The sequence below is a fragment of the Zeus faber genome (assembly GCF_960531495.2).
Source record: "Zeus faber genome assembly, chromosome: 21".
Classification (NCBI taxonomy): Eukaryota; Metazoa; Chordata; class Actinopteri; order Zeiformes; family Zeidae; genus Zeus; species Zeus faber.
This window is the reverse complement of record NC_137208.1, coordinates 1,069,167-1,093,555: the sequence shown is the minus strand read 5'-3', so window position 1 is coordinate 1,093,555 and position 24,389 is coordinate 1,069,167. Positions and strand designations below refer to the sequence as shown.

General features: G+C 47.0%; 1 protein-coding gene across 1 annotated transcript in view; it reads right to left on the bottom strand.

Moving 5' to 3' along the window:
• The window catches only part of ano2b (anoctamin 2b), a gene marked incomplete at both ends in the record, with an annotated part of 114,494 nt that overhangs the window by 57,811 nt on the left and 32,294 nt on the right, over nucleotides 1-24,389 (bottom strand). The window contains 2 exons of the mRNA XM_080022290.1: nucleotides 16,621-17,019; nucleotides 21,633-21,919. Coding sequence (XP_079878416.1) covers nucleotides 16,621-17,019; nucleotides 21,633-21,919 — 686 coding nt within the window. The remainder of the gene's footprint in view (nucleotides 1-16,620; nucleotides 17,020-21,632; nucleotides 21,920-24,389) is intronic.

Genomic DNA, 24,389 nt, shown 5'->3' with positions numbered 1-24,389 from the left:
CTGGCTGTAAAGCTCGCTGACAGCAAAATCATGATTTTGGGTGGAAGAGGCTGTGAGCATCGTAAACCAGTGCATCCATTGCCATTTCAAAGAGAAATGTTGACCATTTAAGCAAAACCTTCAATCAGAGACAGTGAAGACCATGTGAACCCAGGAGACATTTTCATCTGACGAATGAATCTGGAACTTTTGGTGATATTCCAATGATAAAATAATGTAATATAATATAATATAATATAATATGAAATATAATATGATATGATATGATATGATGTAATATAATATAATATAATATCATATAATATAATATCATATAATATGAAATATAATATGATATGATACGATATTATGTAATATAATATAATATAATATAATATAATATAATATAATGTAATATAATATAATATGATATAATGTAATATAATATAATATAATATAATATAATATAATGTAATATAATATAATATAATATAATATAATATAATCGTTTAGATCATAACACATTAGCTCAACATAAGCAATATTATTAATTATAATAAAAAACTTCAGAAAACACTCAAAGCCACAGTAGTATATCAATTATACACAAGTTGAAAGTTCTTCCGTGGTGTACACGCAGGGAGCTGACAGCGTGGGGGGGGCTGGACTATAATCTGTGGTGTAGAGCGCACATAATGGGACCGGATGGGATGCAATACATCGTGGGTGAAAGTGTAACCAGAAACATGGAGGGGGTAGAAGGGTGGAGTGGGGTGCAGGTAATTCTACACCTCTAAGCCCTCCATCGGCCACCGTGAGGGGGGACGGGTGGAGGGGCAGAAACCTGAAACGATTCATCTCATCCTGACCAGGCTCCAGTCAAGTCTGGAATCGTAAAACCCTTCATCATACTGTCGGCACATATCTAATAAAACTACCCTATCTAACCCCCCAAACATATTTACCCCCTAACTTATCTACCCCTACCCTATCTACCCCTGTAACATATCTATCCCCTCACTTATCTACCCCCTACTCTATCGACCGCTCTAACAATTTTCCCCCTCTATCCGATATACCCCTCTACCCTATCTACCCCCTTACAAATCTATCCCTATATCGGATTTACCCCTCGAACAAATTCTCCCCTCTATCCGAGCTACCCTTGAACAAATCTACCACTTTAACCTATCTACCCCTCATACATATCTACCCCTCTTACATATCTACCCCTCATACATATCTACCCCTCTTACATATCTACCCCTCTTACATATCTACCTCTCTTACATATCTACCCTTTAACCTATCTACCCCTCTTACATATCTACCCTTTAACCTATCTACCCTCTTACATATCTACCATTATCTACCCTCTAACATATCTACCATTATCTACCCTCTTACATATCTACCATTATCTACCCTCTAACATATCTACCCTCTAACATATCTACCCTCTAACATATCTACCATTATCTGCCCTCTAACATATCTACCCTATAACATATCTACCATTATCTACCCTCTAACATATCTACCCTCTAACATATCTACCATTATCTACCCTCTAACATATCTACCATTATCTACCCTCTAACATATCTACCCTCTAATATATCTACCACTATCTACCCTCTAACATATCTACCATTATCTACCCTCTAACATATCTATTATTATCTACCCTCTAACATATCTACCACTATCTACCCTCTAACATATCTATTATTATCTACCCTCTAACATATCTACCATTATCTACCCTCTAACATATCTACCATTATCTACCCTCTAACATATCTATTATTATCTACCCTCTAACATATCTACCATTATCTACCCTCTAACATATCTATTATTATCTACCCTCTAACATATCTACCATTATCTACCCTCTAACATATCTACCATTATCTACCCTCTAACATATCTATTATTATCTACCCTCTAACATATCTACCATTATCTACCCTCTAACATATCTATTATTATCTACCCTCTAACATATCTACCATTATCTACCCTCTAACATATCTACCCTCTAATACAGTGGTCCCCAACCCCCGGGCCGCGGACTGATACCGGCCTGCGGATCAATTGGTACCGGGCCGCCCAAGAAATAATTAATTATTTCTGTTGTATTTATTATCTGAGTCTGAACAATCTTTTATTTTGAAAAATGACCGGATTCTCTCGGTTACATCTCGGTCACTTGAGCGCCAAAAATTTAACCCGCAAGCTAGCAAAATGAGCAAAAAACAGACGTCTTTGGAAAGTTTCTTTTCGAAGGGGAAAAGGGCCAGTGAAGAGACAGAAGAAGAGCCTACAACTTCCAAGAAAAAGAAAGTTTTTAACAGACAGTACCAGGAGTTCTACTTGAAGTATGGATTTATCATGACAGGTGATTCCCACAGACCAAGCCCGCTCTGCATAATATGCGGCGAACGGCTCTCTAACGAGGCAATGAAGCCTTCAAAATTGCTTCGCCACCTGGAGACCAAGCACCTGGATTAAAAAACAAGCCCCCGGAGTATTTTGAAAGAAAAAAACAGGAACACGAAAGACAGAAGAAATTACTGGCGGCCACCACATCAATAAATGCGAATGCACTGAGAGCATCATACTTGGTGGCTAACCGTATTGCTAAGGCTAAAAAGCCATTCACTATTGGTGAAGAGTTGATCTTGCCCTCCACTAAAGACATTTGCCGTGAACTTCTAGGAGAGGCTGCTGTTAACAAGATAGCACGGGTACCTTTGTCGGCTAGCACTGTGACTCGGCGCATTGAGGAAATAGCCGAAGACATTGAGAAACAATTGTTGGAGAGGATTAATACGTCACCGTGGTACGCACTCCAGGTAGACGAATCTACAGATGTTGACAATAAGGCAATACTACTTGTTTATGTGCGATATCTTTATCAGGAGGATGTACATGAGGACATGTTGTGTGCACTATCGTTGCCAACCAACACCACAGCCGCAGAACTGTTCAAGTCGCTGGATGGTTGTATATTAGGAAAACTTAAATGGTCCTTTTGTGTCGGCATTTGCACAGACGGAGCTGCTGCCATGACCGGACGGCTGTCTGGTTTAACTGCTCGGATTAAGGAGGTTGCACCTGAGTGTGAATCTACACATTGTATCATTCACAGGGAAATGCTTGCAAGCCGAAAAATGCCACCGGAATTGAACAGCGTTTTGAATGATGTCGTTAAAGTTATTAACCACATTAAAGCACACGCCCTTAACTCACGCCTTCTCTCTACCATTATGTACCCTGAAACATACCCTCTAACATATCTACCATATCTACCCTCTACCATATCTACATTATCTACCCTCTACCATTATCTACCCTCTACCATTATCTACCCTCTACCATTATCTACCCTCTACCATTATCTACCCTCTACCATTATCTACCCTCTACCATTATCTACCCTCTACCATTATCTACCCTCTACCATTATCTACCCTCTACCATTATCTACCATTATCTACCCTCTACCATTATCTACCCTCTACCATTATCTACCCTCTACCATTATCTACCCTCTACCATTATCTACCCTCTACCATTATCTACCCTCTAATATATCTACCATTATCTACCCTCTAATATATCTACCATTATCTACCCTCTAATATATCTAACATTATCTACCCTCTAATATATCTAACATTATCTACCTGTTAGGAGGTATGCTGAGTGAACCCAGGTGCAGAGAACAAGGCAGAGGCGAGGTGGCAAAAATAGAGGTTTACTCGAAACAAGTACAAAAACTGGGCAAAAACAAATAAGAAGTCTCGGGAGCTTGGAACAAGAGCGTTGTCATGAGGTTAGACAAACTCAAGACTGAGCACCTGAGGACACAAACGACAGGGTCTAAATAGGGACGACCAAATGAGACACAGGTGAAACATATCACCTAATGAGGCAGGGTAATCAGGAACAGAAATAGGTGAAGCAGAGCAACCCTGAAAAGGCAGTACTGGCGGCATCTAGTGGCTGATGCTGGTAGGACCCGGGCGAACCCTGACAGGACCCCCCCGTCTAGGAACGGCTCCCGACGTTCCTCCAGGGAGTGTCGGGCGGCGACGGCGGAAATCCTGGATCAGAGAGGGGTCCAGGATATCCCGGGCTGGAACCCAGGAGCGCTCCTCCGGCCCGTACCCCTCCCAGTCCACCAGGTATTGCAGAGCCCCGCGGACCCGGCGGGAGTCCAGGAGCCGGCGGACCGTGTAGGCGGGCTGACCGTCGATGATGCGAGGCGCCGGAGGAGGCCTCGTGGTGGGCGTCAAGGTGCTGGTGACCACCGGTCGGAGCCGCGACACGTGGAAGGTGGGGTTTATCCTCATGGACCTGGGGAGCAGAAGACGGTATGCGGCAGGATTGACCCGCCGCACGATCTTGAAGGGCCCAACATACCGTGGCGCGAGCTTGCGTGACTCCACCCGTAATGGAAGGTCCCTGGTGGACAGCCAGACCCTCTGGCCCAGACGGAGCATAGGCGCTGGTCTGCGCCGTCGGTTGGCCTGGATCTGCTGCTGCCGGGATGTCCTCAGCAGGGCCTGACGAGTCCTCTGCCAGGTCCGTCGGCACCGCTGGACGAACCGCTGGGCTGACGGCACTCCCACCTCTGCCTCCTGCTCCTGAAACAGAGGAGGTACGTACCCGAACTGGCACTCAAACGGGGACATGCCAGTGGAAGAGCAGCGCAGAGTGTTGTGAGCGTATTCCGCCCACACTAGATGGTCGCTCCAGGAGGCAGGGTTGGAGGACACGAGGCACCTCAGTGTTGTCTCCAGGTCCTGGTTGACCCGCTCCGTCTGGCCATTGGATTGAGGGTGGAAACCGGAGGACAGGCTGACGGAGGCGCCGAGGAGCTGGTGGAACGCTTTCCAGAACCGGGATGCAACGTCCAGGGGCAGGCCGAACACCCTGAAAACGTGCTGCACCATGAGCTCAGCAGTCTCCAGAGCTGAGGGGAGCTTGGGCAGAGGAATAAAGCGGCAAGCCGGAACGTGACCGGGGGTTCTTGTTCTGGGTGCAGATGGTGCAGGCAGCGACGAAGGACCGGACGTCCTGCTCCATTGTAGGCCACCAGAAACGCCTGCGGAGGAACTCGAGGGTCCTGGAGATCCCCGGGTGGCCAGTGAGGCGGGATGAATGCCCCCATTGCAGGACTTTTGATCGGACAGCCTTCGGGACAAACAGGTGACCCGGGGGCCCGTTGCCGGGATCCGCCTCCCTCCTTTGGGCCTGCCGGACCTGCGTCTCGATTCCCCAGCGGACCGGAGCCAAGATGCAGGAGCTCTGGAGAATGGGCTCGGGGAGTTCAACCAGCTCAGGAGGGTCGAACTGTCTGGAGAGAGCGTCGGGCTTGAGGTTCTTGGACCCGGGACGATATGACAGCATGAAGTTGAACCGATTGAAGAACAAGGCCCATCGGGCTTGACGGGAGTTGAGGCGTTTGGCATCCTGAATGTATGTCAGGTTCTTGTGGTCGGTCCAGACGACAAATGGGTGTTGGGCCCCCTCCAGCCAGTGCCGCCACTCCTCCAACGCCAGTTTGACTGCCAGTAGCTCCCGGTTCCCTATGTCATAGTTCCGTTCCGCTGGGGTGAGGCGACGGGAGAAGAAAGCACATGGATGGAGCTTCTTGTCGTGAGTCCTTTGGGACAAAATGGCCCCCACTCCCACATCGGAAGCATCCACCTCCACCACGAGGGGTAGGGTAGGCTCTGGTGTGGCCAGGACAGGGGCAGCGGTGAACCGCGTCTTGAGAGCCCTGAACGCCCCCTCAGCCTCCGCAGTCCAGGCGAAGCGGGCTGTGGATGTCCTAGTGAGGGCGGTGAGGGGAGCTGCCACCGTGCTAAAACCCCGAATGAATCGCCTGTAAAAATTGGCAAACACGAGGAAGCGCTGCACCTGTTTGACCGAGGTGGGTGGTGGCCAGTCCCGGACGGCTTCGGTCTTGGCAGGATCCATCTGGACGTGACCCTCGGTGATGACAAACCCCAGGAACTGAACGGTGGTGGCGTGGTACTCAAACTTCTCCAGTTTCACATAGAGGCCATTGGCGAGCAGGCGGTGAAGGACCTGTCTCACATGCTGTATGTGTTCGGGAAGGGTCCTGGAGAAGATGAGGATGTCATCGATGTAGACGAACACGGAGCGGTTGAGAAACTCACGGAGGACGTCGTTTACAAAGGCCTGGAAGACAGCGGGAGCATTGGCCAATCCAAAAGGCATGACCAGGTATTCATAATGGCCGGTAGGTGTGTTGAAGGCGGTCTTCCACTCATCCCCCTCGCGGACACGGACGAGATTGTATGCGTTTCGAAGATCGAGTTTGGTGAAGATGGTGGCGCCCTGCAGTTGCTTGAAAGATGTGGACATGAGAGGAAGGGGGTAGCGATTCTTGACCGTGATCTTGTTCAGACCACGGTAATCAATGCAGGGACGCAGGCCCCCCATCCTTCTTACCCACGAAGAAAAACCCTGCGCCCGCCGGGGAGGTAGAAGGGCGGATGAAACCTGAGGTGAGCGCCCCCCGGATGTACTCCTCCATGGCTGTAGTCTCAGGGGCAGAGAGAGAGAAGAGACGTCCTCGAGGAGGGCAGGTGCCAGGCAGAAGGTCGATGGTGCAGTCATAGGACCGATGGGGAGGAAGCGTGGTGGCCCGTCTCTTGCTGAAGACCTCCCTCAGATCGGCATACTCGTGGGGCACCCGTGAAAACTCGGGAGGGATGGGACCTTGAATACGGACTGGAGCCAGGACACGGACAGGAACTCCGGAGTGGGCAGGGGCTTGGGAAGGGGCCCGAGCTTGGACACGGACTGGAGACTCGAGAGGGTGAGAAGACGGACTAGAACGAAGACAGGTGGTGTGGCAGGCAGGGCCCCATTCGGTGAGACGCCCGGAGGCCCAGTCCAGATGTGGGTTGTGACGGGCTAGCCATGGGTAGCCCAGGACCAGTGGAAACTCAGGAGAGTGGATGAGGTGGAGCTGGATTACCTCTGAATGTTTTCCCTCCAGTGACAGCCAAAGGGGGGCGGTGAGATGGCACACGCTACCGGACCCCAGTGGTCTTCCATCCAGGGCTGTCACCGTGAGAGGATGCTCTAGAGGTGCCAGAGGGAGCTTTAGGGCCTTTGCTAGCCCTACATCCAGGAAGCTACCTGCAGCGCCGGAATCCACCATAGCTTGGAGGGAGTGATGTTGATCTCCCCAGGCGAGGGAGGCAGCCAGCCGGACCCCGGTCGCCTCGAGCTCAGGAGAGAAGGTTGGCCTCGTCGCAGTTCTCCCTACCCTGGATGAGAGTTGGCTTTTCCCGAGAGCTCAGGGCAGGAAGAACGGAAATGCCCCGGGATCCCACAGTACAAGCAGCAGCGCTCTCTCATCCGCCGGTCACGTTCGGACCGAGAGAGCCGTGTGCTGCCTACTTGCATCGGCTCCTCCCTTGATGCTGGAGGCGGGCTCGGGATAGCCAGGGGATGCTTGGGAGGCCTCGTCCCCAGAGCCGCTCTGCGCGCTGGTCTTGGTGAAGCGGGGAAAAAGCGTTCCCCTTGTCTCTCCCGGAGGCGGTTGTCCACCCGAATCGCTGTATCGATGAGAGTGTCCAGGTCCTCCTGCGCCTCCCGGGATGCCAGCTCGTCCTTGACACCCTCATTGAGACCCTCCTGGAAGGCCGCGATGAGTGCCTCGCTGTTCTATCCGGACGCCACGGCGAGGGTGCGGAATGCGATGGCGTAGTCCGCTACGCTCTGTCCCCCCTGGCGGAGCCGGAGTAGCCGTGTCGACGCTTCCCTCCCACTGACTGAGAGCCTGAGCCTGGCTCTGCTGGACGGCCTGGGCGAGCGACTGCAGGTTGTCCAGGACCTGTTGGAGAACCCGCTCATGACGGCCAATCGCAGCCCCCTGGTTCGTCAAGGCCACCCGCAGGCTCTCCACCTCTTGGGGCTGGCTCTCTGCTGGGTCCATGTTGTGGCTCAGTCTTGCTGTTAGGAGGTATGCTGAGTGAACCCAGGTGCAGAGAACAAGGCAGAGGCGAGGTGGCAAAAATAGAGGTTTACTCGAAACAAGTACAAAAACTGGGCAAAAACAAATAAGAAGTCTCGGGAGCTTGGAACAAGAGCGTTGTCATGAGGTTAGACAAACTCAAGACTGAGCGCCCGAGGACACAAACGACGAGGGTCTAAATAGGGACGACCAAACGAGACACGGGTGAAACATATCACCTAATGAGGCAAGGTAATCAGGAACAGAAATAGGTGAAGCAGAGCAACCCTGAAAAGGCAGTACTGGCGGCATCTAGTGGCCGATGCCGGTAGGCCCCGGGCGAACCCTGACACTACCCTCTAGAAAGAAGAAAGAAACAGTCTTTAATCGTCACACGACACAACACATGCTTGCACACACACACACATGCACATGCACATGCTTGATGGTGGCCGGTGAAATGGCTCCTCTGCTTTTGACCCATCCTGGCTTGTCCTTCCTCCGGGGGCACAGCCAGGAGCAGTGGGCAGCGTACGTGGACGCGCCCGGGGACCAGGTGATAAGTGTCCATCACTGGTCAGACGATGATGGGTGCATCTACCCTCTAATATATCTAACATTATCTACCCTCTAACAAATCCACCCTCTAATCTCTTACCCCACCTTCCTACCTATTTAACTCTCTTTCTCTTTCTCTGTCTAAAGATAAAAATACCTGCTGGCCTGAAGAAGGGAATTAGTGGAGGGAGTTTGAATCAGTGCTTCATCTCTACAGGGGGTGTAATTAGGTCGCAGCCAAAGGAGGGTGGAGGATGGAGACCCAGCATGGGATGGATGGATGGATGGATAGACAGACAGACAAACAGACAGACAGACACACACATTTCATTTCATTGTGTACACTTAACTGTAATTTTTATTGTATATTTTAAACATTTTCCACATATTTCCATTTTCTTTTCATGTTTTATTCCATTGCTTTATTCTTATTGCATATTTTTATATTCCATCTATCTATCTATCTGTCTATCTATCTGTCTATCTATCTATCTATCTGTCTATCTGTCTATCTATCTATCTATCTATCTATCTATCTATCTATCTATCTATCTATCTATCTATCTATCTATCTATCTATCTATCTATCTATCTATCTATCTGTCTATCCATCTGTCTGTCTGTCTATCTGTCTATCTATCTATCTATCTATCTGTCTATCTATCTATCTATCTATCTATCTATCTATCTATCTATCTATCTATCTATCTATCTATCTATCTATCTATCTGTCTAACTGTCTGTCTGTCTGTCTGCCTGCCTGTCTGTCTATCCATCATCATAACTTTAGCTGGACTAACTGGAGATGGAGAACGGTGGTGCAAGAGGTGGAGCAGAGCTGTGTCCAAAATGGCGGATTCCGATCGTGGCGCCACCCCTCGCGGTCGCCTGCGCCCGCGCTCCATGTAGGCTTCACACATTTTAATATTTTTTTCCGGCAGTTATCTCTTAAGGTCGCGATGCATCCGTAGATATAAAAACTTCCCTGAAAGAAGAACTTTGGGACTTTTTATCCATGGAACGAGAGCGGCCGAGTGAGATTTTATGCGCCAACCCTCTCAATACAACAACAACTGAGCTGCTGTTCCACGGGTGGGCCCACGGAGGAAGCACTGTGGTAAACGAGGCGGCAATCGGATCAGAATGAGGACGCAACCTTACAATCCACCTCTGCCAAGCATCCTTCTTACAATGTTCAGTCTCTGGAGAACAAGATGGATGAACTTCGGGCGAGGTTAAAATTCCAACGGGATACGAGAAACTGCTGTGTCCTCTGCCTGACAGAGACATGGCTGAACCCACTGGTGCTGGACCACACCATACGTCCAGCCGAGTCCTTCTCCGTCTTCCGTGCCGACAGATCGGGGGAGTCGGGGAAATCCAAGGGTAAACAGCCGCTGGTGTAACCCCAACAACATCAAGTCTCTCTCCCGCTGCTTCTCGCTGAACCTGGAACAGCTGACCATCTCATGCCGTCCATTCTACCTCCCCCGTGAATTCATCACGGTCATCATTACAGCCGTTTATATTCCACTGCAAGCGAACACCGACACAGCACTGTGGGACATGTATGATGTGTTGTGCGGATTTCAAAACAAACATGCACCGAGGATGCTCCAAACCAGAAACCGTGGGTTGATAAATCCATCCGCTGCGCTCTGAATCATCGCACGGCTGCTTACAATGACTGTCTTGTATGCGGAAATATGGACAACTACTACTCCTACTCTCAGTGTCTGAGCGTGACGTCAGGAGGGCTCTGATGCGTGTGAACACCAGGAAAGCTGCGGGCCCAGATGGCATATCTGGGAGAGTACTGAAGACCTGTGCTAACCAGCCAACCCCGGTGCTCACTACAATATTCAACATCTCCCTGGCTGAATCAGTGGTCCCATCCTGCTCCGAGAGGTCCACCGTCGATCCTGTCCCCGATGGTGGCCTCTCCTGTCTGCCTGAATGACTACCGGCCAGTGGCCCTCACCTCAGTGGTCATATGTTCAAGTTCATGAGCTGATTGTGGACTTTAGGCGAGGATTACAACCGAGGACGCACACACCCTTGGTGATTAATGGGACTTCTGCCGACAGGGTGAGCAGCTTCAAGTACCTGGGAGTCACATCACAGAGGATTTAACATGCACTTTACAAACAGACACTCTGGTGAGAAAGGCGAGGCAGCGTCTTTACCACCTCAGCTGAGGAAACTTAGGGTCTCAGTGAGGATCCTCAAGTCCTTCTACTGTGGAGTGGTGGAGAGCATTCTGACAGGCAACATCACTGCCTGCTTTGGGAACTGTACTGCTCAGGACAGGCGGGCCCTGCAGAGGGTGGTGCGTTCAGCCCAACGTACCACTGGAACGACCCTCCCCTCCCTGCAGGACTTATACACCAGGAGCTGTAGTAGCAGAGCTGCAGGGTCATGAAGGATCCTCACCACCCCAAAAACGGACTGTTCCAGCTGCTGCGGTGGAGCAAGAACCTCCACAACCACACAGCAATAACAGAGACTGAGATGGAGTTTCTACATCAAGACATAAGAACTTTCAACGCTGAACTCACTCACTGGGTTACTGCATACTGTGCTGTATTGCTGCTCTGTTCGGTGTTACTGTATTGCTGTGCCGTACTGTTGTATACTGTACTGTATATCTCCACACACACTACCTCACTTTATTCACATGCCACTTTAATGCACATACTGTATCTGTATATGCATAATAGCCTGTCCCATATTCATAAGACTATTACCCTTATTTATATTTTGTACCCCCACTCTGCATTACCTTTGAGTTATTATTTTATTTTATTCTATATTATTCGACTTATTTACTGCGTTACGTTTTAGGAATCAGTGAGTAAGTCAAGTAGAAATTCTTAGGTAGCTACTGTTTTCAGTCTAGAACATATTGTGCGTAATCACTGGGTGCGTTGCAATGACATTTCACTGCATATATGTATGAAAGTATGTATACAGTATGTATCAAAGTATGTATATGTATGAAAGTATGTACAGTATATGTATAGAAGTATGTATATGTATGTGATGAATAAACCTCTTGAATCTTGAATCTTGAAAATAGCGTCCTAGGTCCTACATCATAGGTGTTGTTGCTATTGTCCGGGATGTCAGTGTGTGAGTGAAAGGTGTGGTGTCTTCTGGAACTAATACATCGTCACATCGCTCTGCTTCCTTTCAGCAAGTTGTCATGACGACACTGCATAGAAACCTTTAAAGCTGTCTTGCCCTCGCAATGCATCGTGGGATATGTTTGCAAGACACTTAACAGCTGATTGCCGCCTTACATGGATTTGTGTAAAATGCTTTGGCTGGAAAGGTTTCATAGAAATACAGTCCATGTAGCAAGGATGTCCTTCAAGGGTGTCCTTCAAGGATGTTCTTCAAGGATGTCCTTCAAGGATGTCCTTCAAGGAGGCCCCTCAAGGATGTCCTTCGAGGATGTCCTTCAAGGATGCCCTTCAAGGATGTCCTTCAAGGATGTCCTTTAAGGATGTCCTTCACGCTTGTCCTTCAAGGCAACACGAACTTCCCTCCGAAGGGAACTGAACGCAGCCGGCAACATTCGACCTGTGAAGGTCCGTATCGAACAGATGTAATTAAACTCATCTGGGTCCTGTTTCATGGATCAGTGGAGCAGCCTAAATCCACTATGGATTAGCTCAGATGGCAGCGTTAAACTGCCGGGTGTTGTTGAGTTGTTTTGCTGCATGCGACTCAATAACCAGCCAACAGGGATCATTACACGGGATCAGCGCTTTCCCTTTGGAGGGATGACGGTGTCACTTTTTGATGAAGTGAAGGGCATCATGGGCCAAGGTCATCAAACAGCTGAAGTGTCACTTGTACTGTCAGAGACCAGTGGCACATTTACATTGAAATAGATGATGGAGGATGGATGGTAGCCACTAAGGAGGCCCGTATGGAACCGGTGGCACTGAGCAATCATTGACGGTACCAGTGGATTTAGCCACAGGGAAGACCAACACGGTATGGGTGGTGGTACTGTCGTTAAGAATCAAGGACGGCCACTGACCATGTCTGTGCAGGAACAGTGGCGGTAGGTAGGGATTGTCACTGTCCATGTATACATGGAATAGTGGCAGGCGGAGGGCGTTGGACGTGGGTGGTTCACTGTGGAGCCTTCTGGAGGTCTAGTGGGCCTAATGGTGGGGTTATCTTCCGCTGAATTAGGCCCACTACACCCCCAGGAGGCTCAATAGTAGGGTAACCTCTTGAATTATAGAAGGGTAACCTCTTGTTGAGGTTGCTGAAGATTGTAATTTAGGAATCCCCTGTCGGGAAATTGGTCCTCCGCCTGTGCACCCGTAGGAGCGTATCTTTTGGAGTGGGAGGAAAAGCGGCACCTGGAGGAAACCAGTGTGCCACACAACTCCTCACAGGAGAGGCCCCCGAACCGAGAACCTTCTTGCTGTGAGGCAACAGTAAGTGCCTTACCACCAGCGCCACCATGGCAGCTTGACGACTGCTTGTACCAACTGAGACCATTTTTGTAGCCTGTTAATGGAGATGCAGCCTTAAGATTTAATTTGTCCATTATTTAGATACCATATATACTGTAAATAAACAGTATATATATATTAATACTGTATATCCATGAGCCTTTTCATATACACCAGGAAGTGGATGTTGTATTCAGGCCACCCGCCAGCCCCTATGAAAGAAAAGACTCGTCCCTAATGTCCTGGCTGAGGTCTGGTTTTGTAACTAGGCTCTTCCCCCTCACGTTGGCCGTGGTCTGGGAACCGGTGCAATCCTCTAGCAGGGGAGATCAGTCCCTCGGCTAATCTGGCCCTGGCTCCGGCTCCATTGCCACGACGACAACAATCTGATTAATCCAAGCCATCAGATCACACAGGCTGCCAACAAGCTGCCGGCCACGAGACTCACGCAACGGATGATCATCAGTACTATGTGCACACACACACACACACACACACACACACACACACACACACACACACACTAACAACAAGTCCAACGACAGCCACACACTCTCATAATTAGGGATGCATCGATGCCATGGTTATTTATTTTTTTATTTTTTTACCGACTGATTATGAGTACTGAGTACGCCCCCGTGGGAACGTCCCCCGTAACGGGTTCCAGCGCCAGGACTGGAAGTTTCCGTTACAGTAATCATTTTCAGCAATGGATTTATTCACTGCTTTGTTTAACTGACCGGCTCTTCAACCGTCGCTAGGTTTTTAAAAATATAACACAAACTTACTTTACATGAACTCAGCAAAGTCACTTTCCCTCGGCATCAAGTAGCATTTTTAGGAGTACTGCATGTGCCTGGTATCAAAGCCGTCACCGGACACCTGTGTGTGTATCTGGGTATCTCTACTGACAATGTCACTGACAGACAGTCTCATACAATGAGCACATCACTATGTCAATCACATGTACATGCATTTCACATGGCCAAGGTTGATCATCAGTACTATGTGCACACACACACACACACACACACACACACACACAGGTTTGATACTTTCCAGCCCAGGTCTCCAACATTTATAACAAATGGTCACAAACTGCGCATTTTCTCAGGATTTTCAGGGTTCTCTTGCAAAGAAAAGCGAGACTAGAAACAGGACACTGTGTAACTTCCTCCTGCAACCGGGTTAGCCTGCAAGCCTTAAGTAACATATTAGATCTCCATTTGTGAAAACAGGCAGAACATCTTATATGCCGAAGTTAGGTGTTAACATGAGAGACTAGAAACAGGACGTGGTGATACTTCATTTTTTCACAAACCTCAACAGCTCTGCACCATTTCAAAACAATGGCTCTAGATACAACCTGATATGACTCTCACTGTTATTATATGTTCAGCTGTGCTCCTGTTTTCAAAGGCTCAGACCTTCGCCCCATTGGACTACACTGAAGAGCAGGGCGGTACGTTCCACAACAGCCAGTCAGGACAACGTCTTGCCATTTTCTATTTGTCTATTTTCTTGGTATATTTATTTATTTTTGTTATTATTTGTCTATTTTCTTGGTATATTCATCTATTTTCGTTTATGTTATTCTCCCTTGTAAGTCGCTTTGGATAAAAGCGTCTGCTAAATGACTAAATGTAAATGTAAAATGTTTTTCTATTTTCTTGGTATATTTATTTTTGTTTATGTTTGTCTATTTCCTTGGTATATTTATCTATTTTTGTTTATGTTTGTCTATTTTCTTGGTTTATTAATTTATTTTTGTTTGTTTGTCTATTTTCTTGGGACCTTCGGCGGGGGTGGGGGTGGTGGTGGTGGCCTCCACCCTCGCTCCAGCAGAAGCGGAGGGGAGCAGGGTCAGCGTTGGACACACACATCTCTTCATAAGGAATATTTATAACTTGACTTGGAGTCCACAGCGAAAGGGGGGGGGGGACTTCCACGTTGTATCTTTTTTCCTTCAAGTACCTGCAGAGCTAAGTCATGGACTGGGTTCATGACATGAGGGCAGTACAGTGAGGTAACAGGCAGTACGGTGAGGTAACAGGCAGTACGGTGAGGTAACAGGCAGTACGGTGAGGTAACAGGCAGTACGGTGAGGTAACAGGCAGTACGGTGAGGTAACAGGCAGTACGGTGAGGTAACAGGCAGTAAGGTGATCGTTTGGCTGTCAGGTTGATGTCATCCAGTTTCTTCAACACCAGAGGTTCCCAAAATGGGAGTCGTGGTCCCATGTGGGGACATTTAATACGCACACAGGGTCCTGATATATTGATATTCTATTGACATATGTTGGTCACGAAACATGTTTGAAATTGATCCCAATTCCTATTGAATCCACGTGGAGCTTCCTCCATGATCTATGATGTCATAAGAGAAGATGGTGCTCCAATTCAGGAAGATGCAATGTGGTCTAAGGTCTAGAAGCCCCGGACCCATGGACCGCTGGGACCTGGGACCCGAGTCATGGGTAACACGGACCACGGATGTTTCTTTGGCATCGCACCCGTTATCATTGGAAGCAGGGGGATCCAAATGGAGGCCCGCGGGCCAGATACGGTCCATCCTGAAGTAACTTCTGGCCATGGTGAGGTTACTTCCACTTGGCTGAGTCCACCTTTTATTGGTCTATGGCAGAGTCAAAACTTGACCAAAGCATTATTTGAGATGCTTCAAACCTTCCTTATTATGGGATGTATTTAGACAGAATCAACTCGCCTTGATTTAAACCGGTTCGTCCGTGCTTTGGTGGTTTGATGGCGAGCTTCCTAGCTAACTATTTTATAACCCAGTGGGGGTGGCGTGGGAGGGAGTGGGGTGGCGGGGGCGGGGGCGGGGCGGGGTGGGGGGTAAGTAATGTAACCGGTGTACGTCCCAACACCGCAGAACACCGATAACATCGGTAACTGCGGCAATGCTAATGGTAACGTCAATCGCCAGGACGGACAATGGTTGTGGATTGGACCATTTTGAGCAGCAAAGTGTGAAGTGCGGTGAATAAACTTGCAAACATTGTTTGGATTTGACCATTTTATGTGGAAATATTGACGGGATTGAACGAAATAACAGTTAGTTCTTTCAGTTGCAGGATCGTCTGATTCATGGGATGTGTAAGAAACAGCAGAAACAAGAGGAGCCGTGGGAGGAAGAGGAGGAGGAGGAGGCGGAAGAGCACCTCCTGATACACCTGCACACAGTTCAACCTGAGTGGGCAGGCCACACACACACACACACACACACATATACACATCCACATTCACATACACACACATATACACACTCATATACACACACACACACACACACACACACACACACACACATACAGTATACACCCTCATATACACACATATATACATACACACACATATACACACTCATATACACACACACACATATACACACTCATATACACACACACACACACACATACAGTATATACCCTCATATACACACGCATATACACACAGACACATATACACACTCATATACACACACATATGCACACTCATATACACACTCATATACACACTCATACACCCATACACACGACGGCCGTCTTCCAGACACATAAATACACACACTCACCTCCTTGTCCCGCTCTATTTCCAGTCCTGCCTCCACCAAATTGGCCTCGAACTCCTCCCTGATCAGCTCCACCTCGCGGTCGGCCGTCTCCCCCACCTCCTGTTCCGCCTCCCCCTCTTCTCCATCACCTCCTTCCCCTCCTAGCTCCACGTGTACCACCCCACCTCCCTCGGAGCCCCCTGTCGGCGGGGGAGGGAAGTTGCCGTTGGAGATGATGGACAGGCGGTCGTGGGAGTCAGGCGGCCGCTGGGCGGGGGCGGAGGAGCCGCGTGCCCGGACGGAGCCGTGGCGCTGGGGGTGGAACACCAGGACGTAGTCAACCTTCCGCCGGCCGTCCGAAAAATACTGGCCCCCGGCATTGCCCTGGGGGCTGTCCGCCATGGGACTCGAACCAACAACCTGCAGGGGGGGAAGACAAGGGAGGAGGAGGAGAGGGTGAAAGACTGAGGGTTGAACACGTAGGCCTCGCTGGGTACGTACTCGCATACTATCTAGAATGCCACAATGCCAATGGGAACATTTCTAGTAGAGTTTCTTGAGTGGGGTTTCCGACCACTAGATGGAGCTCTAGCTTATTATAAAATTATCAAAGCAAACAAAGAGTTCCAAAGCAATACTAGCATACTGTTTGTATCCTAAATTAGTATGGGAATATTTCTAGTATATCCCAAAGCATAGAATGCAATGTGTAGAATGTGAAAAGTACCAGGATGACGTATTAAGTGCCTTGCTCAAGGGCACGTCCACATATTTGCTCGTGTAAAAGTAGCAGCAACCCTTCAGATACCAGACAAACTGCGCTGTGTCCAAAACAGCATACTAAAACACTATTTAGGCCAACAAAGTAGTGTTAGTTTAGTATGGCCAAAACCCTCCAGGGCCCGACAAAAAAGGTTGCCCAGTTTCCCCGGCAACCAGATTTAAAAATAAGATAACTTTACCAACTTTGCTAAGGATATGGGACATTGGCAACTATCTAGTGCTGCCTGGAAGCCCCGTCTGTTGAGCCTGTTTCATAAAAACTTCCTGGCGCGCTGACTTACTTTGTCAAAATGGTGAAACAAGTAAGAACATTGAAAAATGGTTTATAATTATAAACCATATGTAGTACATAGTATGTAGTACATAGCATGTAGTCCATAGTATGTAGTTCATAGCATGTAGTCCATAGTATGTAGTACATAGCATGTAGTCCATAGTATGTAGTACATAGCATGTAGTACATAGCATGTAGTACATAGCGTGTAGTTCTTATTTTAAAAGGAATACAATTTTGCTACTTTTTACATTTTGTCGGTCTTGGCAACCAACTTGACTGTCATAGTACGCATCAAATAGTATGTGAAAAGTACCTGCATCCTGTGAAACATCGTAATATGCAAACACTGCACATTACGCTGGTGAGGGTATCCCACAATGCACTGCGAGAAGTTTTCTACGTAGTACATCGTTTGGAGTGTTAAGTATCTAGTACATAGTATGTAGTGCTTAGTATCTAGTACATAGTATGTAGTGCTTTGCATGAAATGCTTAGTATGCAGTACATAGCATGTAGTGCTTAGCATGTAGTGTGTTATGGTCATTATTTAAATAATGATAATAATAATAATAATAATAATAATAATAATAATAATAATAATAATAATAATAATAATGATAATAATAATAAAATAATAATAATAATAATAATAATAATAATAATAATAATAATAATAATAATAATAATAATAATAATACAAAAATAATAATAATGATAACGATAATAATAATAATAATAATAATAATAATAATAAATAATAATAATAATGGCATACTATGAGATCGAACAATTTCAATTACTAGTCCAATATCTTTAACCTTCAACATGGGGTGTTTAATGTACAAGCAGATATATACAGTAAGAGTATGGATATATATATAAATATAGATAATGATTTAACTGCATTTTATTATATACATATATATATATATATATATATATATATATATATATATATATATATATATATATATATATATATATATATAATATACAGTGTACTACATTGATAATAATAATAGTAATAATAATAATAATAATAACATTTACATAGGATTTTTTATTTATAAGCAGATATTGCGATCTATAAGATAAGATAAGATCAAATGAGATAAGATAAGACTTTTTGAATGACAATAACTTTGCCTGTGCTGAATAACACCTTATCTCATATCCATCAGGGTCATCTGGTCGTGACAACTACTTCAGGGTGATTACAGTCATTCCACCTCATCACCAAAAGCTCCAAAAGCATGTTGAAGGTTTTCTGAATGTAAACATTTCAACAGGAATTAAACGAAAAACAAAGAAATAAAGAAAGAATTAAATATGAAGAAAAGTATCAATATTGACATAGTTGTTCTTTCTTGGTCTTCCCAGGGACTTGGGTTCAGTGTAAAGGTGGAGTCGAGCACTTACTGGGATCTTGTCTTCGTTCGGAGAGCTGCGCATGACGCTGCAGACGCACGCGGAGCAGCAGAGCCAGTCAGCCAGCCAGCCAGCCAGCCAGTCAGTCAGCCAGCCAGTCAGCCAGTCAATCAGCCAGCCAGCCAGCCAGCCAGTCAGCCAGCCAGCCAGTCAGCCAGCCAGTCAGCCAGCCAGCCAGCCAGCCAGCCAGCCAGCCAGTCAGCCAGCCAGTCAGCCAGCCAGCCAGCCAGCCAGCCAGCCAGTCAGTCAGCCAGCCAGTCAGCCAGCCAGCCAGCCAGCCAGTCAGTCAGTCAGTCAGTCAGTCAGCCAGTCAGCCAGTCAGTCAGTCAGTCAGTCAGTCAGCCAGTCAGTCAGTGCAGGAAGTTGCAACAGGAAGCAGGAGCGCCCCAAAATCAACAACCCCCCCCCAAAAAATAAAAATAAGAATAAAATAAAAATAAAATAAGAAAAAAGAAATCACCTCAAATCCCCTGAAAAGCACATTCTGCAGGAGGAGGAAATCTCCCCAAATCACCCCCGAAATTCACGAAAATCCCATAAGAAGCGAGATGAGAGTGAACAGGAAGCAGGAGCCGGAAGCAGCGAACAGCAACTCACTTCAAGCACAGAAGAGCAAACTAACCCAAAAAATCACTTCAGCTCTGGATGCCAGGGTGCAGGCTCCAGCTCTTCATCCCAACACAGACCCTCCTCCTCCTCCTCCTCCTTCTCCTCCTCCTCCTTCTCCTCCTGCTCCACCTGCTCTCCCACCTCCTCCTCCTCCTCCTCCTTCTCCTCCTCCTCCTCCTCCTCCTTCTCCTCCTGCTCCACCTGCTCTCCCACCTCCTCCTCCTTCTCCTCCTTCTCCTCCTGCTCCACCTGCTCTCCCACCTCCTCCTCCTCCTCCTCCTGCGGACGCTGAAGGCGCTGGAACCTGATCACCGTTCAAACGCTGCGTCGCGTCCTCCTCCCCACGCGCCCGCAGCTCCGTCTGATCTGTTCCGTGTGAAGCGCGTGACGCGCGTGACGCGCAGCGTAATCATTCACTCCCGATCGATCGATCAATCGATCGCGAACTCATTCACCATGACTACCACGTCGACGTTGGTAGATCAAGACGATGATAAATGATTATGATCGGAAATCATCAAAATCATCATTTTGGCACCGAAAGTCAGATTGATATTGACTTTTTTAGCAAAATCATTTCATTGTTTTTCTGATTATAACAATATTATTATAATTAATAAAGAATAATACTAATAATAAAAATAATTATATTGTAGTAATAGTAATAATCACAATTCTTATGATATTAATATTATTATTCTTGCATTATTCTCAGGGTTATTATTATATTATTAGCTCAGGAGGTAGAGCTGGTGGTCTAGTCATGTAAAGGTTGCTGGTTGGATCCCAGGCTCCTCCTGCTCGCATGCTGTAGTGTCCTTGAGCAAGACACTTAACCCCTCATTGCTCCTGATGGCTGCGTCCATCGCTGTTTGAACAATTGTAAGTCGCTTTGGATAAAAGCGTCTGCTAAATGAAATGTAATGTAATGTAATGTAATAAACTCGTGCCATGGTGGAAAAACACACTTTAATACATATCATATTTTAGTATCTAATAACTACATTTAAATGCAGCTGCTGTCCCCAAACTCTGCTTTGTTTTCATCAATAGAAGCTTTTCATGTAGAAACGCGTTTTTCTATCCAATGTGTTTTACATAATATGAATATTAAACCTGCGTCATGTATTCAACCACACAATGTCCCTAGCGCGTGCACACACACGCACACACACACACACACACACACACACACACACACACACACACACACACACACACACACACACACACACACATACATACATATACACACACACACACACACACACACACACACACACACACACATACATACACACACACACACACACACACACACACATACATACATATACACACACACACACACACACATACATACACACACACACACACACACACACACACACACACACACACACACACACACACATACATACACACACACACACACACACACACACACACACACACACATACATACATATGTATGTATGTGTGTGCAGCTGAGCTACACCGCTGTAGCTCGTGTAGCTACAGCTACAGCTACATGCCACTTTAAATGCACATATCTGTATATACATAGCCATATTCCTTCAACCTATTCCATTTTATTTCAATTTATTTTTTATTGTATTTTATTCTATATATTTTTTATCTTATTCTATAAGTATTCCACTTACTGTATTACGTTTTAGGAGTCAGTTAGTCGGTCTATTAGAAAGGAATTTTCTACTTTTTATTTTATTTTATTTTTATTTTTTCCTAGGACTTCTTGTGTGCTATCACCGGGTGCGTTGCATTACATTTCACTGCATATATGTATGGAAGTATGTATGTGTATGTGACAAATAAAAATCTTGAATCTTGAATCTTGAATATACACACACACACACACACACATACATACACACACACACACACACACATACAGTTTCTCTGGACCTCTACTCACAGTTCGCAGTCGACAACTTTCTCTGTGCAAGAGCTCGTGTGCCAGGCCCTCAGAGTCTTCAGGGCTGAAGGGTGTAGTGTCCAACCCCGGTCCAGATCTACCCCGGGTGCTGAAGGGTGTAGGGTCCAAGCCCGGCCTGGGCGCTACCCGGGCGCTGTAGGGCGTGGGATCCAGGCCCGGCCTGGGCGTGTCCTGGACCAGCAGGAAGAGAGCGTCGCTGTGGATGGACGAGGACTCGCTGAGAGCTGTAGCTACTCTGCAGGAAGCGGCTGCGACGTTCCCAGGACCTGAAAGACACGTCCAGCTCTTCAGCCTCTGAAATACTTTCAATTACGCCAGCGCAGGCAACATGGCCGCCGCCCCCAGTCTTTCCCTCCTCCGCTAATTACGTTTATTTTACCAGGGGCTTACAGCTTGTACAAGTAAAAGAAACCCACCAAAATACCTTTATTGTGAGATGAAGATCAGATGGAGACCAGAAGGTCAGCACCAACTTGGCAGTTATGCATCAAAAACAGCTGTTGCTGCATTTGAAAGGACTGTTCTTAATATTTAAATGTTGAATATATATAAAGAGGTGTTTTGAGGAAGTAACTCAGCATCTTGGGCTGAGGAAGGGTTTACATCCCTTCATTTCTGCAGGAGCTAGGCTAGCTGAACCCCCCCGTGGCCTTGCATTGAGATAACTCGCCTGTTTGGGTGCGGTTATCTAAAGCAGCGGTCCTCAATGAGGGGTCCGGAACCCTCTCAACCGTTATTTCATTTCAGAGACATTCGCAGCATTAGAGAACGTTGAATAGCGGCCAATGATTGGATCCCTCTTTTTGCGGTTATCTAGAGCAGCGGTGCTAAACCTGGGGCCAGGGGACCCTCCCAGAGGCCCTTCCGGAGGGGCCCCAGCAGAATGATCACATAGTTCAACTTGGTCATTGTTTCATTTGGAGAACGGCCCAATTATGGCTTTTTGATCACAGTTCACCCTGACGAGAGTGGAGAGGCTTAATAACAATAAAAACAAATAGAAATAAAAAAGAACAAATACAAATACATTTGAATAAATACAAATAAATAAGAATAAAAGTCTGTATGCAACTAAGGCTGACGGGAATGAAAAGCGTGAAGCACCATCGCTCTATCCCTGAAAAGTCTGTATCGCTGTGGCAACACCAAGGCCTCAGATCAACACTTTGTCATTTTTCTAATCAGGTTAGTGAGTGCATGTGTGTGTGTGAGGACGAGTGAGGGGGAGAGAGAGAGAGAGAGAGGTAGGGAGGGAGGGAGGGAAGAAGGGAGGGAGGGAGGGAGGGAGGGAGGGAGGGAGGGAAGGAGGGAGGGAGGAAGAGAGGCAGTAAGGCAGGAAGGCAGGGAGGTAAGGAGGGAAGGAGGGAGGGAGGGAAGGGGGGAGGGAGGGAGGAAGAGAGGCAGGAAGGCAGGGAGGGAGGGAGGAAGGGAGGGAGGGAGGGAGAGAGGGAAGGAGGGAGGGAGGAAGAGAGGCAGGAAGGGAGGGAGGGAAGGAGGAAGGGAGGGAGGGAGGGAGAGAGGGAAGGAGGGAGGGAGGAAGAGAGGCAGGAAGGGAGGGAGGGATGAAGAGAGGCAGGAAGGGAGGGAGGGAGGGAGGGAGGGAAGGAGGAAGAGAGGCAGGAAGGGAGGGAGGGAAGGAGGGAGGGAAGGAGGGAGGGAGGGAGGGAGGGAGGGAGGGAGTGAATAGTTATTTTAGGGATAGAGAGACAGCTGTAGCCATAGTAACGCACCAGGCCGTGCACTGCTCTCATTTCAGCACCACGGACAGCGCTCACACACACACACAGTAAGCAGTTGAACTGTGACGTGTCTTCCAGGTCAAGCAGCTTTTAAAGTCACTTTAAAAGACTAAACTCTTGGTTCAGCCTCCGTTTCCTGTTCCTCCGTTTCCTGTTCCTCCGTTTCCTGTTCCTCCGTTTCCTGTTCCTCCGTTTCCTGTTCCTCCGTTTCCTGTTCCTCCGTTTCCTGTTCCTCTGTTTCCTGTTCCTCCGTTTCCTGTTCCTCCGTTTCCCGTTGCTCTGTTTCCTGTTCCTCTGTTTCTTCCACCTGTGCTCAGCGCTAGCTGTGTTAGCTCAACACATGGCCACAGAGGGGATCAGCTAGCCTAGCTCAGGGATCAAGGTTTAATTTTGATATAATCTTTCTTGTTGACATAACCAACGAAATCACCAAAGCCCTCTATACCTCTACTCTACTCTACTTTACTCTACTTCTACTTTACTTTACTTCTGCTCTACTCTACCTTTACTCTACTCTACTTCTACTTTACTCCTGTCTACCTGTACTCTACTTTACATCTACTTTACTCTACTCTACTTCTACTCTATTTATACTTTACTGTACTCTACTCCTACTTTACTTTACTCTACTTCTACTCTACTCTACTCTACCTTTACTCCACTCTACTTTTACTTTACTTCTACTTTACCCTACTTCGACTCTACTTCTGCTTCTGCTTTTACTCTACTTCTACTCTAATTCTATTTCTACTTTACTCTACTCTACTGTACATCTTCTCTACTCTACTCTACTCCTGCTTCTACTTTACGCTACTCAACCTCTTCTTTATGCTACCTTCACTCTACTCTACAACTAGTCTACCTCTTCTCTACTCTACCTTTACTCTACTCTGCCTCTTTTTGACCTCTACTCTGATATATATATATACATATATACTGTATATATACTGTATATATATATACAGTATATATATAGTATATATTTATATATACAGTA